Source organism: Mus caroli, chromosome 14 (assembly GCF_900094665.2).
Source record: "Mus caroli chromosome 14, CAROLI_EIJ_v1.1, whole genome shotgun sequence".
Classification (NCBI taxonomy): domain Eukaryota; kingdom Metazoa; phylum Chordata; class Mammalia; order Rodentia; family Muridae; genus Mus; species Mus caroli.
Genome location: NC_034583.1, coordinates 77,938,880 through 77,965,155, shown reverse-complemented (window position 1 = coordinate 77,965,155; position 26,276 = coordinate 77,938,880). Strand labels below are relative to the sequence as shown.

At 39.0% G+C, this 26,276-nt stretch overlaps 1 protein-coding gene across 3 annotated transcripts in view; it reads left to right on the top strand.

Moving 5' to 3' along the window:
- The window catches only part of Diaph3 (diaphanous related formin 3), a 473,693-nt gene that overhangs the window by 213,258 nt on the left and 234,159 nt on the right, over nt 1-26,276 (top strand). For all 3 annotated transcript variants that reach the window (XM_029469353.1, XM_021182083.2, XM_021182084.2), the window contains 2 exons: nt 4,624-4,718; nt 8,802-8,903. In XM_029469353.1, the coding sequence (XP_029325213.1) occupies nt 4,624-4,718; nt 8,802-8,903 (197 nt within the window). The remainder of the gene's footprint in view (nt 1-4,623; nt 4,719-8,801; nt 8,904-26,276) is intronic.

The following is a 26,276-nucleotide window of genomic DNA, read 5'->3' as shown; positions in this document are numbered from 1 at the left end:
CTGCCTCTGCCTCCCAAGTGCTGGGATTAAAGGCGTGCGCCACCACGCCTGGCCCTCCTAATTCATTTCTTACTGCCTCTTAAATGCATCAAAGAAAATTTTGCTTTGAGCTGAGATAGTCTGACCTGTGTATATTACTTTCAGGTGATGCAAGAGAGGTATAAGGTGAAGAATCTTGAAGAACAAGACATCTTAGTCTACTTCTCAGTTGTTACACTCCTTAAATGGGCTTTTAGCAAATATCAGAACAAAACAGTTATCTAGCCAGAGGATAATGTTTTGTGCCATTGGTTATAGATTATTATATGAGAGTAATATGAACAAAAGGTAGGCTTGAAAGCCCTCTAAGTGGGTCAGAAATGACTCTCCATCCTCAGTATGGCAGAGAGTAACCCTTTCTACAATTTAAGCCAGGGTTAGGTCTTTATGGGCTATGGTGACAAAGCTACTGATTGATGGTCACTCTGCTTTTTCTGAGCATAGGTTGATTGGACATCTCTGCCTATTTTATATTGGTATTATTTAGTGACATGTGTGGGCTAGTGAATATGTTAATGGAGATGATATCACTTCTGGATTTAAGCACTTAATTGGTAGCTTAGTCTCTTTCAGAATTGTCCATCCTTTTAATAAGATGATTAGATTATACAGTCTATCTCCTGTGGTGTGGGATGTGGATGTATTTTTCCCTCAGTTGGAAGTTATATTTTTGTACATGTACATTACCTTACTGATGTTTTGGGTCTTATTATGATATGTGTATATGAGGATTTCCTCACTGAAGAAACACTCTCAGATTGTAATACCGTATTAATAGTTGGGTATTGTTGAAGTTTTCTGAAGTTACCGCTGAAAAGTAATCACATTTTGAAAACCATAGGTATCCTGCATTGAAATTGTTAATGTTGACTTAAAGCAACCTTTTATGGGTTTGTAAAGGAAGTCGGAATGCAGTACCTTCCGAATGAACCGGCTATGATAGTTTCCTCTAAGTATTCTTTTCAAAACTGGACAATGGACTTCTTGGGCGGGGTTGTTTAATTGTTGTAAATTAGAAAGTCCATGGTTGTTATTTCACTTTTAATTCATCCCACCAGATTACTATCAGCATTGACTTTATAGGCAGGGAACCTGGTGGGTTTTTAGATAAAAAATTTGAATTAGGTGGTTCATTCTGACAATTGTCAATAAGTGTTGTATGTGAGTGTGTGTGCATGTGTGCACGCATACATATGAACATAGCATATATTTACAGGGATTCTGCTCTTGGTGATTGCTCTAGATAGAATGTATTGATTCTAAGTCATTGAACTGAGAAACATGTTTTAGAAAATACTCAATCAAAAGATCCAGAATCTAGATCATAACATATTTGGGTATAATCCCTTATTTGATTACTGTCACCCTTTCAGATTATAGACACACTTTCGGATTTAAACACTACAGTGCTTTAGCATTCTCAAATTGCCACTAAATGGTTAGCCATGGTCGGAGTTGTTTTTCTGTTTATAAAACATAGACTTTAGCTATTGAATCCCAACTTGGGCCTCATCTAGACATTGACTGCTGGTTTTGAGAGAAACAGCTTGGAGTAAAAGCAGAGTTGGTTGTAGAATGGTGACACTGGCTTGGTGAGGTTCCCTTCCAAATGTTACCAAAGAGCAAAGGGATAAGTCCATGCAACTTGAGTTTTCATCCTCGCCACGTGTGGTCCTACTCGGAGGAAAGATCTAAAAGCCACCGAACTTGTTGACTTAATTAAGTTGACTTAATTCCCATGTGTTGAGTTCATGAAGGATTTAGCAGTCACTTACAACCCAGCTTCAGGAATAGAATTCCAGAATCAAGAGAAGTCTCGAGAGTTTTAAAAGATTTGTTTTTTTTTAGCCAGATTCTTTTAAAGAAGGAATTAGAGCTGTGTCTTAGGGTTTCCATTGCTATAAAGAGACCCCATGATCAAAGCAGCTCTTAGTAAGGGTAACATTTAGGTAGGCCTAGTTTACAGGTCCAGAGGACTATCAAGGAGGGCAGCATGGCAGTGTGCAAGCAGGCATGGTACTAGGGATGGAGCTGATTATTGCACATCTTGACAGGAAGCCCACTCCTACAGTGACACCCTTCCTCTACCAAGGCCACACCTCCTCATAGTCCCACTCCCTGGGCCAAACCTATTCAAACCACCATATGTGTAACAAAAAAATTCCCTATAACCATTAAATTAATGCAAAGGTTAAAATATACGTAGCTTTACTTTAGATCATTTTTCCATTTAGAACAATTTTATTTCTTTTCCACACCCAAAATTTTCAGATTTCTTTTAACTGATATACATTTTTTTTCTTCCTGGCGTATTTCTTACCCTTCCTTTTAGAAATTTGTAAAATGCTTTCAAGATTCAACTAACATTTTAGATAATTTTTGATAATTCAGAACTGTTTCTCTCCCTTAATGCCTGAAACATAAAACTAGCTATTTTCTTTCTGAATTCTTATATTATGAGTAATTCTTTGATCCTTTTTTCCCTTTAACAGTCTAACTTTCCATGTTAATTATTGATTCTGTAGACTGTTTCTTCAATAGAAGTTATTGTTCTCTAAAGGTATTGGTAATGCCGAGTTTTCCCCTTAATCTTTCTGAGTTATTTATAGTTTAGGTAGGTTTTTAACAATTTACAGTCTCAATTTGCTTGCTTTTGAAGATTCCTGTCACTTTCCTTTCCTTTAAGTGCTTCTTTCTGTATATTTCCTTTCCGGCTTTGCAGTTTTCTAGTTATTTTTGTAGCTGAATGTTAAGTAAAACTCTGGATATTAAAGCCTATCTTCCTATCTGCTTCCTTTCCTGCTGCCTATCTTAAGTTCATTGATCCTTCATGCTTCTTTCATGTGAGTAAATGTGAGTCCTTTTCCATTGTCTGTGTCTCAGTCCTCAGGAGATTCTGCTCCATCCAGAGATGAGCTTATTTGATGTGTCATTTTATCTCTTGATGATATTAAAACTCATTTTCAGTTATTCTCCTACAACTAGTTGTGTTTTAGAAGCAAGCAAATTGAGACTGTAAACTGTTAAAAACCTATCTCGACTTATAACTCAGTGAGATTAAGGAGAAGCCTTAGACGTATCAATACCTTCTGAGAAACAAATTGTATTAGAGAAACTTAGTCTATATAATCAATAATTAACAGGAAAAACTAAGAAGGTTAAAGGGAAAAAAATCAAACAATTTCTCTGTTACACAGTTTGAACTCAAACTAAACCAGGTGGACCACCAGCATGTGATGACATCTGCATTGTATCCTCTTTCTCACAATTGCTGTTTAGCATCTTTGTGTGAGCATATGGTTTTTCTATTTTTTTGCTTGCTAGATAACACTGTTGCCACTATCCCTTTTAATTTCATAAAGAGCCGGGTCTTTTATACTTTTTTGTTCTGCTTTTTAGAATATTGATAATAAGCATCTACATCTTGTGACTTTTTGGTGTCAAAAACATGCAAGTAAAGCTGGTAGTGAGAACACAGACTATGCCCTTGTTCTCAACCATGACAAAGGGTGAAAAACAAACGCAGTTCATGGTTTTAGAGTTCTGTGAGTCATACTGTGTTTCAATGCATTTGTTCCCAGCCTAAAGTCAAGTCTAGTCATCAAAACCTGAAAAATGATGGGTAATTGGAATCAAGTCATGAGGGTGCTCAACCAAAGGACTGGCCAGCTCACGCTGGAGTCAAACTTGTCACTGTCCTTCCTCTGTTCCTGAGAGCTAAGAGTAAAGGCACGAACCACCATGACCTGCTAAGAAATGACATTAATTTGAAATGTGACAACATAGCAGTAAAATACTGGGGGTGTATACTGGCAAATGCATTGTATCTAAAGCACAGCACATAATAACATATCTTATATATTAAAATCTCCCCTTGGAAATTATTACATTACATAACCATATATCTACTAATAAATATAAAGGAAAACCTAAGTAACATTGGGAATTCCCAGTAATATATTACCATCCATTACCATGTAGTTAATTCATCAGATAACTTTATCTTCTAAAATAAAGTTTTTAATGTTTAAGAGTTAGTTAAATGCAAATATATTTCTCTCACATATGTCATACAGTATTTCAGAATAGTGTTTTGCTCCTAGTCCTTGTAAAGTCAATACATTAATGACCTTGCTGTTTTCTGAAGGCTTTTCTTTGAACTAACTAGTAGTGCTGCAAAATACTATGTAGGACAATGCTATGTGTTCATACAAATATTAAATACAAATACTTGGATTTTATCACTTTTATTACAGCATGATGGCACTGATAGCTTATCAACCATATTTTAGTTGTTTTAAATCACTTGAAAATTGTCAGTGTTCCACTTAAAAGTCAACCATGACACTTACATAGGAAACCAGGATAGTGCTTATGCACCAGCTCTAACCTGGAAGTGAGTGTGTGTGTGTGTGTGTGTGTGTGTGTGTGTGTGTGTGCATGTGCGTGAGCACATGTGTAACATGTTAACTCTGCTCCACAGCAGTTTTATGAAATATGTATACACTGATTTTATGTAAATGGAAGTACTTCTCAGATCTCTTTATGACTACATACATTGTGTCCCCTTCCCACCTCTTGCAGCAATCTTCCTGAGCTCCTTCCGGGTGCCATATGAGAAAATCAGGACGATGATATTGGAAGTGGATGAAACACAGTTGTCAGAGTCCATGATTCAGGTAAACAAGCAATCACAGTTTAAATTCCAATATTTCATTGCAAACTTCTCATTAAATAGTAATCTGTAAGTGAAGCAAAATTCTTAGCCCAAGTCATTGAACTGGAAAATCATTGCTGCATAATTAGTTTGAGCATAACTTCTGCATTGCCAGGAGATAAAACTTTGTCTCTTCTCTTAACTGCAAACAAAATATAATGCTATCAAAATGATTGCATTTCAATTATTTTAAATGACTCTTTCTGAAAGCAGATTGTTTCATTTTACATACATGTTTTTGTTTTGTTACAGTTAAGACTAGTGCTATGTTAATTTAAGTTTGTTTTATATCCTTTGTCAAATGTGTTTCCTTTGGCTTATAGCATGGAGCCCTTATTTAGTGAAAGTGAGGGAAGGCACTTTGTTTCGTGTTGTTGTTCCCAGTGCAACTCTTCCTGGCATCATTTTGTCTTGCGAGGACCTAGAGCTCTCTTGGAAGGTCCTCACATTCATTCTGAAGGCCAGAAGATTCTCAAAAAATGGATCTTCTTTTTAATTAATTATTTTATTCATTTATTTACATTTCAAATGTGTCCCTGCTTCCTGGTCCCCCCTCACAGAGTTCTTTGCCTCTGAGAGAATGCTCCCTGAGCCTCTAGTGGCTCCCTGACCTTAGTGGGTTTTAGTGGATGACAGTGTTGAACCAAAATTAGTGAACTATATTTAAGACTTCTAACATGTAAACCCTGTCGGATGTGAAGTTGAGCGATCTGAATATCGTATGTGATGAGAGGAATTCTTCAGTTTATCACTTTGTTCTGATAAGAGCACACTTGTAAATCTTAAAATAATAATAATAACAACAGTAATAATCACAGGGATAATATACTTATGTGTAAAACATAAATATTAATAATTACTCTGAATAATCACAAAATCCCAACAAGCCAGGTGTAGAGACCTTTGTCTGTGATCTCTGCATTCTGGAGCCTGAGGCAGGAGAATGAAGATTTGAGGCCTTGCTGGACAACATAGATGAATAGGGCATAAAATATTGTTTACTATTGTGAACACTGACTAAAGTTCATTAGAAGTTTTAATCCTTCAGTAACTGATGTCTCCTGCAGTCCTGTTGCCTCTCCTGCTTCCTGTCTGTCACAGGGTAGAATGCTTTCTCATTTCTGCCCATAGTCTGCCAGGCTCAGAAACTTCCCCCAGCAGCACCTTCCCTTTAAGCACTGATTTCCCCTGAGGCATACATTCACTTCTAGCCCCTTCTTAGAACTGGGAACAAAACACCCATGGAAAGGAGTTACAGAGATAAAGTTTGGAGCTGAGATGAAAGGATGGACCACCCAGAGACTGTCCCACCGGGGGTCCATCCCGTAATCATCCACCAAACGGAGATATCTGCTTTCTTAAAGAAAAACATTTTACATAATACACATTTGTATTTCTTGTAATGATTTTGTTAAATATTTACAGATTAGCTTTTAACTTGATTACATAGATTTTTTTTTTTTGATAATTATAGTTTCTGGTCTAGAGAAAGGAAAAATGGTCATTTGCATGTTGTAATTAATGTCCACTGCAGGTTCAGTTTCATTTACTTTCTCAGTGTATCCGTTTTCATTGTCTGTTATAGCTCAAGTTCAACAGCTTATAGTAAGAAATGAATTAACTTGCATTGATGTCACTTAGAAAGTTGAGCATGGTTCTCCCTCCTTGACCTGAAGTAATGGTTTCTTGGCAGGTCTCGGTTTCTTTCTGTAGCAATTCTGGGAGAATCAGCATCATCAGACTGCCTTCCTCTCATACCTTAGGTCCTCTCTTGAACAGGTGTCCGTGGACCCCTCTCTCTTTTGCATGTATATCATATACTGAGGTACCCCAGGATGTTCACCCCAGTTAAGGCCGTCTGATGGTAGTTTGAATTCCTTTAGTGAGTGAAACAGCTATGTCCACAGATTCTGGATGAGTAACCGAGCAGACCTTGAATCTGGGTGGTCTTGTTCTTAATAACACGCTTAGTAAATGTAAAGGAATGCATGAGTTGAGAACTTGAAAAAATTGCATATATATTAGGCTTTTATGTATTCATTAGAAAACAAGATTTTTATATTATTTGAAATCTCACATTTAGTTTAAAAAGTTCCCTTATTTTATCATGAGTATAGAAGCAAGACGTGGCTTCCTAATAATTAACATTTTTGTAATTTTTCACTCCCACACTGCTTTGTTAAGTGTTCATATGAACTTTGTCAGCAGCGTGTGCATTTTTAAACCACTGTTGCACGCCCTTCGTGTGTTTACATTGCTTACACTTTATTGTATCTGCCGTGTCAAAGGCTTTATGTGTGTCTGTCAGAGACTTCACCTTTGTGGATTTTATGTCTTGCCAACAGTAATGACATTTGCGTGCATAATTACAATGCCCGGTTTGGCTTTGTTGACATTGTTGAGAGCTAGAGATTGGAATGGCAGAATATAATCTTTGCGTATTTGAGTCTAAAGCTCCTGAAGTGGCGTCTGAAGACACTGGCACAGGCGAGAGGATGGCAGAGTAACAGTGCCTGTCCTTCCAGCAGTTTAATGTGAGATCTGGTGGTAAACGGCTGGGTCTCTACATTGTCCATCGGGAACTGAGTAAGGAATTGAAAGCAGAGGAAGATTAAGGCAGTCCTCTTATAGTCATCAGTTTTTCTTATTAAAACACTCCAACATTGAGGTCAAAATATGTTAAATTCTGATGAAAGGATAAAATCTAAGTATCTTTAAAATATTTAAAAACAAGCATATTATGAAATGCTAAGAATCTGCATGTCCCCTTTAATAAGGTATTTAACAATGTAAATGTCACTTGATCAGAAGGAGAAAGATGTAAAGGATAACCAGGCTTTTGGTCTCAGGAGTTTCCTAGAATAGAAATTTATATTCCTGTGGCAAAACCATATACCTTTAAAATTTACATTTACCTTTCTAAGGCTAAAAGGGACTACGTTTTTCTGAGGGTATTCTTAAATTGCCATACTTCTGTTGTTGTTTGTCTTTAGCCAGTCAACTAAGCATTTATCTAGAACACAGTGAGCCTATATGGCATGTTCTTTAATCTAACCACTTTTATTAACACCCTCTAGTACCAGTAACACTCAGGAGATTTTTGTTTCTGGGAAGAAACATGCATAGCATGCTGTATAGTCACTTGCTATTTGTGCTTGAATCTGAGTTTACATGGAGTCTAGTGACATAATTTGGAACTGTGGCCACCTACTGTCTTTTCTCCCTTAATGTTAGTATACTAGCCCCATAGGCCATATATTTTGATTCAAAGACTCAGTGTAAGTTTTGTCTGTGGGATTGCTGATTTGTTTACATTCCATCAGGAGCACCTAGCTCTTTGCTTGGCTGGTTGTGTGTGGATTGTACATGCTGTACATGGTTAAGGGCCTGAGCAGCTGAAGGGACCTATGGATTCTAGACCATGGCACATGCAGGCATATCTGTTCTGTCTGCAGGCTTCCTCTTCCTCTGTTTCCATGGCCTGCCTTAATACATATTTCCTCCCCATCAGAAATCTTACTGTTAAAGATATCTTCAGTTTTTATTATTAAAACATGATCCTTCTGGTTAAGTCTTGTAAGCACTACATTAAAATTCCCTTCCTTCTTTCCTATTCTTTCCCTTGCCTTCGGTAGCAACTCATGAGTTCTTTGATCCCCTGAGTAAAGTGGTGAAATGTTTGGCTTTGCCTGAGCTTTCTGACATTCAATTCCCTAAAGCTGGAATGTAATGGATCGTATTTACCCAGGTGAGAAAGCTGCGCCTTTGGTATAGGTTGAGTTCTCCCTTCTAAACTATACGCTAATCAGATAAATATTCAGTAGTGCTTGATTTGAATATATAATAACTCTGGGATGGAGGAAAGTAAAATTGACTGTTTCCAAGCTGAGCTGCCTGTTGCTTGAGGCTTAGGGTAAGGGATGCTATCTGGGAAAAAATAAGGTTAATTCCTTCACTCGTTTCCTTCCACAGTTTACTGATTAATTTTCTAAAACTTTGAGAGTGGCATATTGTGAAGGTTCCTGTTCTTGGTTTTAATTTTTAGAACTTAATAAAGCACCTTCCTGATGAGGAGCAGTTGAAGTCCTTGTCCCAGTTTAGAAGTGACTATAACAGTTTGTGTGAGCCTGAGCAGTTCGCTGTTGTGGTGAGTACTTTCTTACTACGTCTCTTCTGAGGCAGGTTTTACTGTGCAAAACAAGAGAGATCAACTAGAAAGTTTCAACAAAACTGTGGTTTATATGAGCATCCAGTGGCCATCTTCATTTTGTTTCAAACCCAGAGATATTTGTGACATTGCTTTGATTTAAAATAGTGTACTGAAAACTGGGAATTAGATGAAAGTCAAAGGGCTCTTGAAAACTATGTTTATCGGTTTTCCATGAAATTGTAAAGCAAGAAGCAGGCTCCTTCTCAATGGTATATGTGTGATATAATGTTAATCCAGGAGGCCTAGCGAGCTGCCAGAGTCCATTGATCATGTCAGTCACTCTCACTCAGCTCATGGTTTTGACCTTGAAATTAGAAATACTTTGTTTTTCTTGGCAATGAGAGAGAAAATGAATTCATTAGAACAAAATCTTCTCAAGGCATCTGGCTAGTGATTGTGTTCCCCTCCTGGTTTTGTAAGCTGGCGCCTAGAGCTGAATCCTGTTGGTCTCCACGTTGGAACGTTAAGGGTCACGTCTGCATTCATCCTGGGCTCCTTTCTCCTAGCATGAATGATCCTTTTTAGCTTCACTGTAATTGTCATGTAATTGTAATTGTAAATGCCATCCTTTTTTATTTTTATTTAGGGTTTCCTCAATAATTTTCTTTCCTGACCAACCTTTTACAAATTTTAGCACAATTTATGGATTAAATAGCATTATACTCAAATGAATTTTATATAACCTTAAATCAAAAAAATGAGGGAAATTTAGATTTTTGGAACACTTTTAAAAAAATCATCGTTTTTGATTGAGTCAGTGTAACATTTGGTCTGAGGCTAGCCATGTCCTGTTCCTGCTGCGTGGAGTACTGAGTGCAAAAGAGATGAGCTTTGCAATCTCTGAGTCATGCAGTTCTTCTGGAGCGCAGACCCTGCTGCCTAATGATCTCTAAAGCAGTACTTTTTAAAATCAAGATTGCTCTTGCTTGACTCTTAGGTTATACTCTAAGCCTTTGGTCATAATGACATTATGCTTCATACAGTGTTGACAATTCAAGTCCGCTACCTTTTTATGCCTATCCGTACTCCATAGTTGACATATTGTAGGCTCTTTCAATTAAATTTGTTTTTGTGTCTTTTTCCAGTGACAGTTAGCTTCCCTACCCATAAAGCTCTGGGAATAGAATGTAGAGATTAGGGAATGTAACAGAGATTTCCTCATTCTTCTTGCCATGTGTTTTTTATTTATTTTTTAAAGTTTGGAACTTTTAAGCTTTAATAAGTTTTCATTTTTATAAACATATTCATAAAAAAACATAAAAATCACGTAACAACACATGCACACACACACACACACACACCATAAGTAATCAGAGCTAAGCTCTATACATCTCAGTGACCTTCTATACACTTAAGTTAGCAATTTAGAATGGATGCTTTTAACCTTTCCATTAGATTTTACACTTTTACATCTTTCCCATTTGCTGTGACAAAACCCTTGACAACAGCACATGTTCATTGTGGATCACAGATAGAAAATGTATCTGCCACTGTGGAGGGGATGCCAGTGCAGGGAAGCATGAGGCAGCCAAAACTAAGTTCTTACTCTCTTCTCCAGCATCATGACACTGGGGTAGTGTGGGCTGAGAGGGGGTGGGAAAGGCATGCTTGTTTCTTCCTTTTGTTCACTTTAAGACCACACCCCATAGCCTAATGTGGCTGACACATTGCATCCTCAGTCAAGAAGCTAGCTAGCATAGAGAGGGGCGAATGACAGAGAGAAGGACTGGGGAAGGCATGTTTCTTTCTTCTTTTCAGTGTAGGATCTGGCATTATAAGTTAATACTTCTCATCTTTAGTGGGTGTGTTACCCTATCAGTTAAGCCAGGCTAGAACCTACCTCTATAGACAAATTTCTGTCCAGGTGATTCCAGACCAGCTGTGCTCAACCTAGGGATTGTGATGCACTTGGGGGTCAAACAGGCCTTTGTCAGCCAGAGGTCACCTACGAGCATCACAAAACAAAGATGTTTCCATTATGATTTTTAACAGTAGCAAACTTATAGTTAAGTAGCAATGAAAATAATTTTATGGTTGGGAGTCACCAACCACAACATGTTGAACTCTGTAGTAAAGCATTACAGCATTAGGATGGTTGAGAACCACTCTTCTAGATCCCATCAAGTTGATAACAATTTGTATTGTGATAGTGAGTGGTGGGGACTAACACTCAAGCAGGAACTTGCACATTCCACACTTGGTCATAGCTCTGTGAAGTCTGGTGACCTGGGAAGTATATCCTTCTGACAGTCTGGACAGTGCTGCAGCAGTCAGCTGCTTATCTGCTGCCTGTGCCATGGACTATACACTGCCTGGCCCTATCTGCCCTTGGTGGTTGGAGGTGAGGCTGCAGGGAATCAAGACACAGGCTCTGGGAGCAGGTGGGAAACACAGTGGCAAGCTCATGTGAAAGCTGCTGCAAGCTCCTTTAATATCCCCCACCTGTGCCCCCATTGGTCCCTAGAAAGCATCTCTTCTAAACAGCAGTTCCTCACTGGCTGGCATTGTTTACATCAGCAATCCTTGCTTTCTCAGGCAAAGATTAGGTCTTTCTGCAGGAGATGCTTTGTTTGTTGTTTGTTTGTTTGTTTGTTTGTTTTTCGAGACAGGGTTTCTCTTTATAGCCCTGGCTGTCCTGGAACTCACTTTGTAGACCAGTCTGGCCTCAAGCTCAGAAATCCGCCTTCCTCTGCCTTGGAGTGCTGGGATCAAAGGCATGCGCCACCACACCAGGCTCGAGATGCTTTTTTTAATAAGTTTTTTTTTATTAATCATTCTATTCTTTTACATCTCAAATGATATCCTCCTTCCTGGTTACCCCTCCACAACCCTCCCATCCCGTTCCCTCTCCTCCTCCTCCCTTTTGCCTCTATGAAGGTGCTCCTCCACCCACTAAACTCCCTCTAGCATCCCCTTATGCTGGGGCATCAAACCTCCACATAAGATCAAGGGCCTCCCCTCCCATTGATGTCAGACACAGCTCTCCATATACCTATGTAGCAGAGGAGATGCATTTGAAGCTGTGTGGTCCCAGCATTTATATAAAGGAGGCTTATTCCATTTCTGCTACATTCATATGTGGTCCTGAATGCACTATTCAGTTTCTTGATTGTTTAGTACTAACATCACAAAAGTGCCTAATTTTTTTTTATTTATTTACACTCCAGACTCTTCCTCCCTGCCCCCCCATCTACCTTCTGAAGATCCATATCTCACACCACCTCCCTCCACCTCTCCCACCCCCATCCCTGTCTCCATGAGGATGTCCCCACCCCCCACCCCCCACCCTACCTGACCTCTAAAGTCCCTGGAGCCTTTGATTAAATGTGAATTTTTTTTTTTCTTTTTGTCTTCCCCCCTTTTCAGTCTGGCTCCCCTTCCCCCAGGTTCTCTCTTCATACCCCCACCCTTGTTGCACCTCTCCTTTTTACACCCAGTGAAGCAGGAGAACCTTTCCTAAGGCTCCGGACTCCATTACATTATAAAGATTATGTTAGGCAAAGCATGTGAGGTATCATAGTATGATGGGCATTTTCTTTTCTTTTTGAATTCAAAACCCAATTTCACATTGGTGCCTTTATTAAGGCGAAATGAGTGTGGAGTTTATTTTATATTAATGATAATGTCATAGTTTTAGGAAATTGGATATAATTTTGTTGTTTATAAGATTCCTACAACAGTTTAAAATTTTTTCTTGAACTTATCTAGACTTCAGATTTTTAACCTTTATCTTAAAAACATACTTGTCTTTTTAAAATTTAATTTTATTTATAATTTATTTTTTACACTCCATATTCCATTCCCTGCCCCTCCCTATCCACCCTCTGACTGCTCCACATCCCACACCTCCTCCCCACCCCATCTAACCTCTAAACTCCCTGGGGCCTCCAGTCTCTTGAGGGTTAGGTGAATCATCTGTGAATGAATACAGACCTGGGAGTCCATTACTGTATGTATATTAGGGGCCCCATATCAGCTGGTGTATGTTGTCTGTTTGGTGGTCCAGTTTTTGAGAGATCTCGAGGTCCAGATGGGGAATAGACCCAAAAGATGCACCACCATGCCACAGGGGCTCCTGTTCCACTATGTTCATAGCAGTCTTATTTGTGATAGCCAGAAGCTAGAAACAGCCCAGATGTTCCACAATAGAAGAATGGATACAGAAAATGTGGTTCATTTACACATTGGAATACTACGCAGCTATTAAGAATGAGGACATCCTTGTCTTTTGCAGGCAAGTGGATGGAACTAGAAAATATCATCCTGAGTGAGGTAACTCAGACCCAAAAGGACATGCATAGTATGCACTCACAATTAAGTGGATATTAGCAAAATAAATAAATAAGTAAATAAATAAAAGAAAGAAAGAAAGAAAAGAGAAAAAACCCATACAAAATACAGAAGATACAGTCCACAGAATTGAAAAGGCTCAACAAGCTGAAGTGCCTGACTCTCACTTGGGAGAGAGAAGAAAGCAATCATACTTGCATTTTCATGTAACTTAAAGCACTATTCTTTTTGAATGGTATTAGTCAGGGTGCTCTACTGTTGGCTCTGTCTTCTGACTCTCCTGTATGGGGCCAGGTCTTGTGTTGTCCTTTGCTTTCCCTTTTGAGTTGTGGCTCTTCTCTTGGGTGCTGTAGAGAGACACTGCCACTTCAGAATCTCACACTGTTCTCCTCTTTCCCCACCCCTCTCTCCTTCCCTTCCTTCTTTTGCAGGATGTCTCTAGCTCTAGCTGGCCTACCCTTTGCTTTGGAGACCTATATTTCCTCCACGTTTGCTCAGTTCCCTGCTAACATATTCATTTTGACAAAAGAGAGTTAAAGTTTAGTTGTGTTACTTGCTAGAGAGATTAATAGGTGTGGAAATTCATTATTCTGATCCATACAAATTACAGACTTTTGAGAAAATGCACTCTGCTTAAATACATATACAAACAATAGATGATGAACAAGTTCACTGAAGTTATTTGCATTATACTTGCTAAATTACATGTGCACCATGAGCATAGTCAAACATGGGAACCATGGTCGTTAACAGACATGAGGTGAGGACCACACTATTAGAAATACTGTATGTAATCTTCTATCAGTTGGTTGAGATCAAAGGTACTGTCTATTGATATTTGAACTATTTTGCCGAGTCCCATCACATATTACATTCCTGAAGATTTGTCACTATTTAATGTATTTAATGTATTCTCCAGTTTCCTGATAATTCAGATTTTCATTTCTATATCTAATTCTCCCTTGAAATTGGGAGAATTCTTTAATGCCAATACTACCTGTCTTTCCAATTAAAATTTTTAACTGAATTTAGATTAGTGAATATGTTGCAATGCTAAGGATTTAGCTGCTCAACTAATCTTTATAGTAATTCACATCTTATGTACGTTTTCTGAACGAATTCTGCATTTGCTGCTCTGAGTGGACATGGACAAAACAACTTCTGTGATGTCTGCACGTGGCTACTCATGGGACGGATGCTAGAGATCGGTGATAGCGAAGCTTCTTAGAGACTGATGGTTTGGTGATGCTTGGCCTTGAACTCAGATCCTTTATACACTCAGTTCTTAACTTGCTAACCATTATAGTAATATGTATAGATACATAGGAATTGGTATAGCATAATTGCATGTATTTGTAAAGTACTATGTATAGAGATGGATTCTGAGAAGTGATGCTATCTATCACCTGCCTTGCCTATCATCATTTTTATGTGGAGGTAATGCTTGGAATTTGTAGCTATTTTAAAATATGGAGTCAAAATTTTATGTTATGACTTTACTTTTATTTCTATATCCCAGAACGTATTGATACTTTGACTAGTTTCTTTGTTTTCTAGCAGATTTTAGTATATGAAAAATAAATCAAATAATCTGAACCAGCTTTCATTGAATTCGTGAGAAATGATGGTTCTGGCCACATTTCAGAAGGTTCTGGGTTCTTATGTGGATGCAGTGGAGTCCTCTCTTACCAGCTTCTTCTTTATTCATGTCAGGACATGAAAATACAGTCCCTAGGAGCTTGGGCTAATGGCGTCATTTGCTTGTGGTGCTTTAGATTCCTTCCTTCTCCCATCAACCGGAACTACAGTCTCTTATTCAAGGTTGATGTCATGGAGTGTAACCTGACTTAGTTGTGTGAGTGTGTTTCTTATATTTGTAGGGTTTCTTTGATCAATACGCCGTTAGGTAAAATCACTGTGTTCACAGTGGCATGGCTTTAACTGTGTGAAAATGATTTATGTAAATATTCAACAGGATCAGAAGATTAGCTGCAGTTTGGAAAGAGACCTAGAAATTTGCATTTGAAGCTTGGTATACTAGACTTCCTTTGATTAAAAACCCTGGGCTTTTGAGTATTTGTCTCCATATTATTTAATTCTGTTAATCTGCCTGCTCTTCAAAGGAATCAAGAATTTATAGGAGACTGAATCCTACAAATGTCCTCTTTCTACATTGTATTTTGATCTGCTACCATTTGGTGTCACTGTAGGGCAGGGCTTTCAAACCTTGTGAGGTAGAGGACTCTTGATTATTATGGTTATTCTAAAATGTTGTATAAAGTTCCTGTATACTCCCTGCATTAAAATGCTATTTTTTTAAAAAAAGCATAATGTTGATGGAAAATTCATAACATAAGAACATTGAAGACAATGTGAATGTCCCTTGACTGCCTCCCCCACCTCATTTTACACTATTTGTCATAACAGTTGGCTTTTTTTTTTTTTTTTTTTTTTTTTTTTTTTTTTTTTTTTGGTTTTTCAAGTGTTTCTCTGTATAGCCCTGGCTATCCTGGAACTCACTCTGTAGACCAGGGTGGCCTCGAACTGAGAAATCCGCCTGTCTCTGCCTCCTGAGTGCTGGGATTAAAGACGTGGGCCACCAAGCCCAGCTAATGGTTGGCTTCTTATTCCTTTGTATTTGTAAATGCATGGATGCATGAATACATTAAAAGGTGTTTTGTCCTGAACCTCTTTTCATTACACAATGAAAATTATTTCATGCCACACTGTTTTTAAATTCTTGTTTCGAATTTCATAACCTATATTATGACTTTGAATTGGTCACTTTGTATCACCTAGTTTTCATTGAAATATGAGCCCATACTCACCTTTGTGCTTAAGTTGACAGCATTGTGGTCCAGCTGAAGTCTAGTTACTCCTCTCTAGCTGTATGGCCTTCAGTGCTTGGATGTTCATATTCATTTGTTCCCATCCTCTCCTAGCTCCATTTTCATATGTAACGGGGCACAGCTTCCCATTGCTTTTCTCTTTCTTTTTCTCTCTCTTTTTTTTCCTCTCCCTTTCTTTTTCTCTCTCTTTCTTTTTCTCTCTTCTTTTCTTTTTCTTTTCTTTTCTTTTCTTTTCTTTCCTTTCCTTTCCTTTCCTTTCCTTTCCTTTCCTTTCCTTTTCTTTTCTTTTCTTTTCTTTTTTTTTCTTTTCTTTCTTCTTTTTTTTTGGTTTTTTTGAGATAGGGTTTCTCTGTATAGCCCTTGCTGTACTGGAACTCACTTTGTAGACCAGGCTGGCCTCGAAGTCAGAAATCCAACTGCCTCTGCCTCCCAAGTGCTGGGATTAAAGACTTGCGCCACCACACCTGGCTCCCATTGCTTTTCTAAGAACCTACCACCAACTAAGTCTCTTCAAAAAGCACAAGTTGATTATCTTGCAACCTTGGATGGTAATCAGAACTACAGAGAGAGAGCTAGCTGAGTTGTACTCCTGTTGTGGGGGGCCTAGGGCTTTCCACCTGCAAACAAAGCCCACATTCCTTAGCCTATAGCCTAGCATGATTTTTCACTTTTTCCACCATAACTCCTCAGACAGTGTTGCTTTGTGACAAGGATTCTTGGATGAATCAAGGTAACATTCCTCTGTGAGGATCTTTGTCAGTTTGAATGGCCATATCAGGTAGTGTATTCAACTGTTTTGGAAATTAAAATATAGATATGTTTGAACAACAATAATTCTGCATACCACATGAAGTAGAATAAGTCTACCTTCATTTTTTTGTTTCAAATATTAGTGTGCTGTAGTAGTTACATATACATTATCACATAATCAAAAACTATTTATAATGGCTAACTTTTGTTATTAATATTAGTTGTATTGTTATGTTTTAGGTAGCAGTACTGTAAGTTGATCAATAGTTATTTCTGGTTCTGTTAGGGCTTTGTTGCTGTTTGTTTTTAAAAACAGACTCTCAGTAGTTGAGGTTGTCATAGAGGTCTTGAGCTTCCTGCCTCAGGCTGCAGAGGCCTGGGACTGCAGGTATGTAGCACTGTGGCTTGCTGTGGGAGTTTTAGATAATCTGCTGCTCTATCCTCAGTTGAACTTCTTGGGGCAAGCAAATATATCCTTATAAGATCTATGTAAGCTAGAATTATTTTTCTTGTACTGTGAACCATGTTTAATATTAGCTTTCTTTTTTTGGGTGTGGTGGCTTTATTCCATAACTGTTCATAATATTGAAGGTATTAATTATTGATCACTTTTATATTTATATTTGAGGTAGTATTTGGTTATATTCCCCCTGTGTTGCCTATCTCTATGTTTTCTTGGAGCTCTGTTTATGATATACCATTTATTCATAGGAATACTCAATTTTCTCATTGTGCTCACCTGTCTTTTCCTTTAGTAATAATGCCATCTTCACCTTTTAGTTTAGATGTTTTTATTTTGAAGCAAAATGTGCTAGTGTGGTGCCACCCAGCACTCAGGAAGCAGTGAGAGTGTGGATTGGGACAGCTTTGAGGCTAGCCTGGGCTATATAGGAAATATAAGTAGGTAAAGCAAGGTGAGCTGAAGTAAGGAATAGGCATGCACAGTGTTATAGAGACACAATAGCTCGTCTGTCTACAATAAGAACAGACTTGGTTGGTAGTTCTTCAGTTAATATGGAGAACTGAATTGTAAAAAGATGTAGCAGCGAAAAGTGACTGGCCCTGGTCATCCTTCACAGATTCTCTGCATTCTCTTAGTTACTCCACATGGCTCTCACAATGGTGGCTACAATTTTGGGGTTGACATTAGTCCTTTAAAATGCTATTTTGAAATATAACTAAATAGACTGTAAATACCACATTTTAAATATGTAGACATTTAGTAATTTGGGCTTGCGACCACAATCACATTTAGAATAACAAACATGCAAGTCGTCCTGGACTGCCTCCTCGGGCCTCACCAGAGTCTAGCCTTCCTGTGGCATTGTCTTCTCAGGAATCAGCTGCAGTCATCTCCTTCCAGCTCAGTAGCTTCCCGTTGTTGTCTGTGGCTTCTCCACCAAACATTCTGCTGCTCTCTGAAGGCAACACAGCCTGCACTGCTAGTATGCTGTATTTCCTTTCTTTACCCTTTGAGATATTCTCTCTGGAAAGTGTCTCAACACTTCTATTCTTTTGCATAAAATTCAGCATCTTTCCTCTCTGTTTCTATAGTATCCCTTGCACATTTCCAAATGTGTCTTATTACACTGGATTCTAAGTGTTAGTTTACAACTGAGAGTCTTCATTTACGCTCTGAATACTTTGTTAGGCTACTGTGTTATCATCTTCTTATGGTTCATCTTCTAGAACATACTGAACATATGATATTGAGTCTATGAATCCAGGAAGAAGTTGGGGACAGCCTAAACTGAAAACATGGAAGAATCATAGCACAAAACCCAAAATACATAGAATCATTAAAACTTTTGTTTTTTGAGACAGGGTTTCTCTGTGTAGCCCTGACTGTCCTGGAACTCACTCTGTAGAGGCAGAGGTAAGCAGATGTCTGAGTTCAAGGCTAGCTTGGTGGCCTTGTGAGTTCCAGGACAGCCACAGCAACACAGAGAAACCCATCTCAAACAAGAACAACAACAACAACAACTTTGCTATTATGATCGTGTTTTGGGCCATGAACATTCCAAGGTGCTCAGGCCAGAAGATAACTTTCAGAGTTGATTCTCCTTTCATTTTTTCATGATTACTTTGATTGAGCTCAGGTCACTAGAGTTGAACTTCGAACTCCCTTACTTTCTGAGCCATCTTGCCAACCTAAAACCAAGTGTTCTTTACACTCACTTTATAAAAAGGTGTTGTTAGAATATTCACTTTAATTGATTAAAAACCAGCCAGTGGATGAGAATGTATATTCTGTTGCTTCTCGCTAACCTACAGTACTCAGTGGACGTTTGGATGTCCTTTAATTCGGGAGGCCGTCGTTTTTCAGTTTGTAAATATGCCTCATAAACGAGTTCTTTTGTTATTTGCCAGAATTAGCTTTTCATTTTATTTGTTGCACAAATGATTATTTATTGAAACACCTTTAGAGAAGACTGACTGAGGAAAATGGGGCTCCTGACAGACTACCTATATGGGAGCTCCACTTTCTCAGGCTGAATGCCTCCAGAGCTTTCCGTAACTCTTGTATTTTGCCTCTGTAAATGCTTCACAAATGTCTAGATCAAAATAAGGCATGATTCACAGAGTTAGATTTTAAAATGTAACAGGCATGGGCATGTTCTGACATATTGTCGTTATTTTTGTTTTTATGTGTATGAGTGTTTTGCCTGCATATGTTTCATGTGCTGCCTTGTACTCAGAAAAGCCAGAAGGTGTCCTTTCTCCTGAAAACAGTTCAGACAGTTGGGAGTCCACATGTGGATGCTGAGAATCAAACCTGGATCCTTTCAAATAGTAGCCAGTGCTGTAAACTGCTGAACCATCTCTCTAGCCCCTGGTATCATTTCTTTAAGAATACACTGGACTTTTCCCAATCATTGCTTCCTTTTGTCTTTAGTAATCCATCGTCTGCATTGTCTGTCAACTGGATAAGATGTGAGTGCAGTTGGTGGAGTCTAGCATCTTCTCCAGGTTCCTGCCAGCTTGCCCCCAATTTCTGTTACTTGTCAGCACCTGCCAGGTGTCCTAGCTTACGCCCGTTGTCAGTCACAGCCACAGATCTTTCACTGTGTGTGGAGAACATGTGTTTGGAATGTTAAGCAATTCTTTCCTACCTGTATAAATCGTAGAATTATGCTCCACCTATGATCATAAAAGCTTGACCTTTGTCCATTACTCTGAATCCTTGAATTTGTTAACTTCTTTTTCTTTTCTTATTTATTTATTAGATATTTTCTTTATTTACATTTCAAATGCTATCCCGAAAGTTCTCTGTACCCTCCCCCAGCCCTGCTCCCCTACCCACCCACTCTCACTTCTTAGCCCTGGTGTTCCCCTGTATTGGGGCATATAAAATTTGCAAGACCAAGGGGCCTCTCTTCCCAATGATGGACTATTAGGCCATCTTCTGCTACATATGCAGCAAGAGACATGATCTCTGGGGGTACTGGTTAGTTCACATTGTTGTTCCAACTATAGGGTTGCAGACCCCTTCAGCTCCTTGGGTACCTGTCACCTTAATTTTTGATCTTAGCCATTCTGACTGGTGTAAGGTGAAATCTCAGTGTTGTTTTGATTTGCATTTCCCTGATGATTAAGGATGTTGAACATTTTTTTTAGGTGCTTCTCAGCCATTTAACACTATCCACAGGAATGTATAGGCTCTCTATATAGTTGAGCTGGACCATTTGCTTGGAAAATTGTTTTCTAGCCTTTCACTCTGAGGTAGTGTCTGTCTTTTTCCCTGAGGTGGGTTTCCTGTAAGTAGCAAAATGTTGGGTTCTGTTCGTGTAGCCAGTCTATAAGTTTATGTCTTTTTATTGGGGGAATTGAGTCCATTGATATTAAAAGAAATTAAAGAAAAGTAATTGTTGCTTCCTGTTATTTTTGTTGTTAAAGGTGTGATTCTGTTCTTGGGGCTGTCTTTTAGGTTTGTTGAAGGATTACTTTCTTGCTTTTTCTAGGGTGTAGTTTCTCTCCTTGTGTTGGTGTTTTCCCTTTCTTATCCTTTGAAGGGCTGGATTCGTGGAAAGATATTGTATAAATTTGGTTTTATCATGGAATACTTTGGTTTCTCCATCTATGGTAATTGAGAATTTTGCTGGGTATAGTAGCCTGGGCTGGCATTTGTGTTCTCTTAGTGTCTGTATAACATCTGTCCAGGATCTTCTGGCTTTCATAGTCTCTGGTGAGAAGTCTGGTGTAATTCTAATAGGCCTACCTTTATATGTTACTTGATCTTTTTCCCTTAATGCTTTTAATACTCTTTCTTTGTTTAGTTCATTTGTTGTTCTGATTATTATTTGTTGGGAGGAATTTCTTTTCTGGTCCAGTCTATTTGGAGTTCTNTAGGCTTCTTGTATGNTCATGGGCATNTCTTTCTTTAGGNTTGGGAAGTTTTCTTCTATNATTTTGTTGAAGATATTTGCTGGCCCTTTAAGTTGAAAATCTTCATTCTCATCNACTCCTATTATCTGTAGGTTTGGTCTTCTCATTGTGTCCTGAATTTCCTGGATGTTTTGAGTTAGGATCTTTTTGCATTTTGCATCTTCTTTGATTGTTGTGCCCATGTTCTCTATGGAACCTTCTGCACCTGAGATTCTCTCTTCCATCTCTTGTATTCTGTTGCTGATGCTCACCTCTATGATTCCTGATTTCTTTCCTAGGGTTTCTATCTCCAGAGTTGACTCACTTTGGGTTTTTTTTTTTAATTGTTTCTATTTCCCTTTTTAGGTTGGATGGTTTTGTTCAATTCCATCACCTGTTTGGTTGTGTTTTCCTGTAATTCTTTAAGGGGTTTTTGTGTTTCCTCTTTAAGGTCTTCTACCTGTTTAGCAGTGTTCTCCTGTATTTCTTTAAGTGAGTTATTAATTTCCTTCTTAAAGTCCTCTACCTGCATCATGAGATATGATTTTAAATCTGAATCTTGTCTTTCGGGTATGTTGGGGTATTCAGGACTGGTTGAGGTGGGAGTGCTGGGTTCTGATGATGGTGAGTCGTCTTGGTTTCTGTTAGAAGGATTCTTACGTTTGCCTTTTGCCATCTGGTAATCTCTGGCATTAGTTGTTATAATTATCTCTGGCTGGAGCTTATTCTTCCCATGATTCTGTTACCCTGTGTCAGTAGGGAGTCCAGCTCTCTCCTGAGTCTCAGTCGTCAGAGTACTCTCTGCAGGCAAGCTCTCCTGTTGCGGGAGAAGGTGCACAGAGGTCTGGTATTCAGACCTGCCTCCTGGCTGAAGATGAAGCCCCGAAATAGGGCCTGTCCCAGAAGATGTTTCCTCTGAAGTCTGAGCACTTACCTGCACAGACTGGTCTCCCATGGACCTGGGATACAAGATGGCTCCCTCACTTCCTCTGGTGGTCAGAGCCCTCCCAGGTGGCCACCTCTCTTCTGGAGGGGAAGGTGCCCGGGTGTCTAGAGCCTGAAACAGGGTCTGTCCCAGAAGCTGTGTTGCTTCTGCAGTCTGCTCCTTCACCTTCCACAGTCCATGAGCTCACCTGCTCAAACTGGTCTCAGAGGGACCGGGGACACAAGATCTGTAACCTTCTTGACATGCTGTTTTTAGGATTCAAGACCCTGGAATCTCTGCAGGGTAGATGTTTCCTCCTGGTTTAGGACTTATGAGCTTACCTTACTTTGAGTTACCATTGATTTTCTTCCTTGAACTAAAATCTATCAGCTGTTTAATGATTGTAATTTTTCTTGTGGTTGATTTTTGCCTTCTATCATATTTTATTGCCTAAGTCACAGTAGTTTACAGTGATACTTGAACTTTTTGTTAAAGTGAAGTTCTGTTGGTTTGATTAGTTTAACTCTGTTGTCAGTTTAAGGATCATTTTTAACACCACCCATCTTTTTTCTAACCATCTCCTTGATTCTCTGAATCACTTGTATTTCTTAATTCTTATAATACATGACACTTTGGAATTCCATGCTAACAGAACTCATAAAAGGCCACATATTTTTTTACATGTTTAATTAAAATAATAGTACTAAAAATAGCACATGGTATTTGATTTAATTAACACTATCCACAGGAATGTATAGGCTCTCTATATTGTTGAGCTGAGTTCATGGTTGATAGACTTGATGTATTTATTTAGGAGGTTTGCTGATATAAAATAGAGGTCTCATTAGGTAATTCTGAAGAAATGGCTTTAGATTAATAATTTTTCTTTAGTGTAATTCCCAGCTTTGGTTTTTCAAAGTGTTTGGATTTCATTGGTGGGATTAGGCTTTGTGGTCACATTGATAGGTATACTGCTACCTGGTATTGTTTACATGAATGTTTTGTCTCCTGGATTCAGTAGTAGTTCCTTGTTAATTTATAACTGTTAATTGCATAGCTGATGTGTTCTAGGCAGTTCTCTTCATTCTGAAGATTCTGCACTAAACGTGTTTTAATTGATACCTTTTTGTTTGTTTTAGTTGGGTGCAATAACATAAATAAGTGTGAAATGATGTCATATTGGTAATAACTGCTTCACATGTACTGTTGGTGTAAAAGTGATAGTTTCCTGGAGTGCTTAGCAAGCCCTGATAAAGGTATAATGATTGTGTGGAATCCGGACTTCAGGACCATGGACGGTGCTGAGGATGCACTGTCTATGTACAACAGCCATGAACAACCATGAGTTTTAGCGATAAACAAGTCTAAAGATGTAACGTGCTGATGTAAAACACAGTTCTCGTTGCAAAGAGGGTAACACAACGAGTATATTCCATGTGATATGAGTGACCAGAAGCACAGGTTCTGGTTACCCTGTTCGGCATGTTCCTCATGTTACAGAAAAATATGAAAGCCACAAACCATGCAGTTACAGAATATGGTGGGGGCGTCAGGCAGGCAGGCAGTAACAGTGTGGGCAATGTGTTGTTTCAGATGTTAACAGTATTTGAAGTTTTGGTTTGGAGGAAGCTAGTTATTTTCTGAGTTTAAGAAAACATTTCTTAAGCTGTACCCAGCAATTGCAACAATGTCAAGTCAGATAAAGGGGTTAGTATTGAATGGCTTTTTAGAGGCCAAAGGTGCCTTAAGAGAGTTTGGCTAGCAAGCAACACTCTTTCCACAACCATGGAGTTCTAGTCAGTCAGCCTACATGGTTTTCAACACAGGCAGAGCTTCATCAGAAATGTTCAGTTCCCAGAGGCCAAAGGCTTGGAGTGAGGAAGCTACCAACAGGGCTTTTCCACGTTGGGTAAGGTGTGTGGGGTTTAGGCTTAGAATGCTGTTGGACAGTTAGACACCAGATGGAAGATGACTTCAGTGCTGTCTGAGTGTCTATGGTGGCTGAGTGGCAGAAAGGATTGTGTGTGGGGAGTGCAAGTGAAGCCACTGGTAGATAAGTGTGGTAGTTCTAATGACCTCACTGTTAATGCATGAGTAAGTAGAGAGCTGATTGTCCTTAAGGGTCCCGTCTCTGTTGAGAAATGATCAGGTTTCAGGTAACTTTGATATTAAAGAGGCTAGGATTTCTTTCTCTCCAGTTTGAGAAATAATAGGAAACAAGACTAATTCAGTGACAGAAGATAGGATCAAAGTCACTGTCTCTGTAGATGAAGAGAAGCCTTGCACAAGATACATCTGCTTGAAAATATTCATAGTCCAGATGAGCAGCTGATCCATTCGTTTGGGGGGCAGTGGGAGGCCAGGCTGGTAAGTGCAGTGTGGTGCTGCTGTGTACAGGTGGCACTTAGGTGAGAGCACCAAGGGAGTGAAGGAGATGTGTGTCAAGCAGTGAAGGGCTAGAGAAAGTGTGCAGACCTTTCTGGTTCCCCTGCCTTTCCCCAGAGGACAGGCTCAGCAGTGGCAAAGCCTGTTTGTGTTTGCCTTTGGTTACCACCTCTCTGAGGAAAATTTAAGTCTCCCATCAGGGGAATTGTACAAGGTGATTTTATAATATGACACTATTGCTGCTTGTTTCAAAATCCACACAGGACTTAGGGTGAGAGGGTTGTCTGGTGGTAGTGACTCTGAGAAAGAATTACTAGCCATGAGGGAGTGGGTGTGCCTTCGTAGAAATAGGAACATAACACTTGCCTGCAGGCCTTGCTCTCATGAATGAGAATATAGACATGTTTACTTTGTCAATTTAGGAAATGCATGTTTCCTATGTTATAAGTTCATATAAAGATGCCAGTCTGTACAGGCATGTACTTCCCTGATAAATCTCATTTAATCAATGGATTAAATTCATTTACTTCAAATCTACATCAAAATAATAATATCAAATCTTGCCGTTAACTGGAAAAATCACTTATATATTACCAATTGTGTTCTCTGTAGAGTGGGAAGAGAAGTGCCATTGAGCTCTGAATGGAATCTCTTGTGAGCTTTTGTTGCCCATGTTCCCTTGAAATTAGCAGATTGTCAGCTGTATTAAATAACTCTGCAATTCTTTAATTTATTAGGACTAATAAAAACACAGCATGACCCAAATAATATGCAATTGCATTGAGTTGCTAACATTAGTGAGTTTCTCTGAAAGTTTGAAATTTTAACTGTGGCATATTAATTTCCCTGCTATTCGACAGTAAAAAGTACAAAATATTGCTTGCTCCAGGAGATTTTGAATCCTTGCTATATTCTGCCTACAAGTCTCCATGTATCCTGTTTCCACCTTGGTCTCACACTCCATTGCTAATACTGCTTTAACCACAGGGCCTCTGTATCAGTTCTTTGACATGTCAGTTGCATTCTTGTGTGACCCTCAGGAAGTCCCAGCCTATACTTGTTCATCTTCCGTGGACCTTGCTGTCCCCAACCTTGTTGCCTGTGCTTCCTTCTCTCTCTAACTGGAGAGCCTGTGTCCTCACAGCCTTTCTTCACAGGTAAGCTTGTGGGAGGTGTTATCATAGAGCCATACTTGAGATTACTCACCCAGTTGCCAGAGCATCCCTGCTGTACCCATTGTATTCTATTTATTGTCTTATGCTCCATTCATCTGTCATTTCTCCATAGTATGCCATGATAGTAAGAATCATGGTGCCTGTACCCATTAGTGGATTTTTATTGTCTTAAGGATACATGGTATCTACTAATATCCAATAAGTACCTGATAAATACATTAAAAATTAAAGCCATTGAGTCTTGGCTCACTAAGACTTATCATGCCACCCAACATGTTCCTATCATTGGAACATTTAATAGCTTGGTTTGGGATCCTATATCCAACTACCATTCTCTGAATTTATAAATTGATTGGCTAGATCTGGGTTTGGATTTTGATTTTCTCATAATATAGCTGCAATGATGCATGCATTTCTTGGCACTTCTTCCCTCTCTCCTATCCTTTTTCCTTTTTCCTTTTTCCTTTCCCTGTCCCTGTCCCTCCCCTTCCTTCCTTCCTTCCTTCCTTCCTTCCTTCCTTCCTTCCTTCCTTCCTTCCTTCCTTCCTCCCTCCCTCCCCTCCCCTCCCCT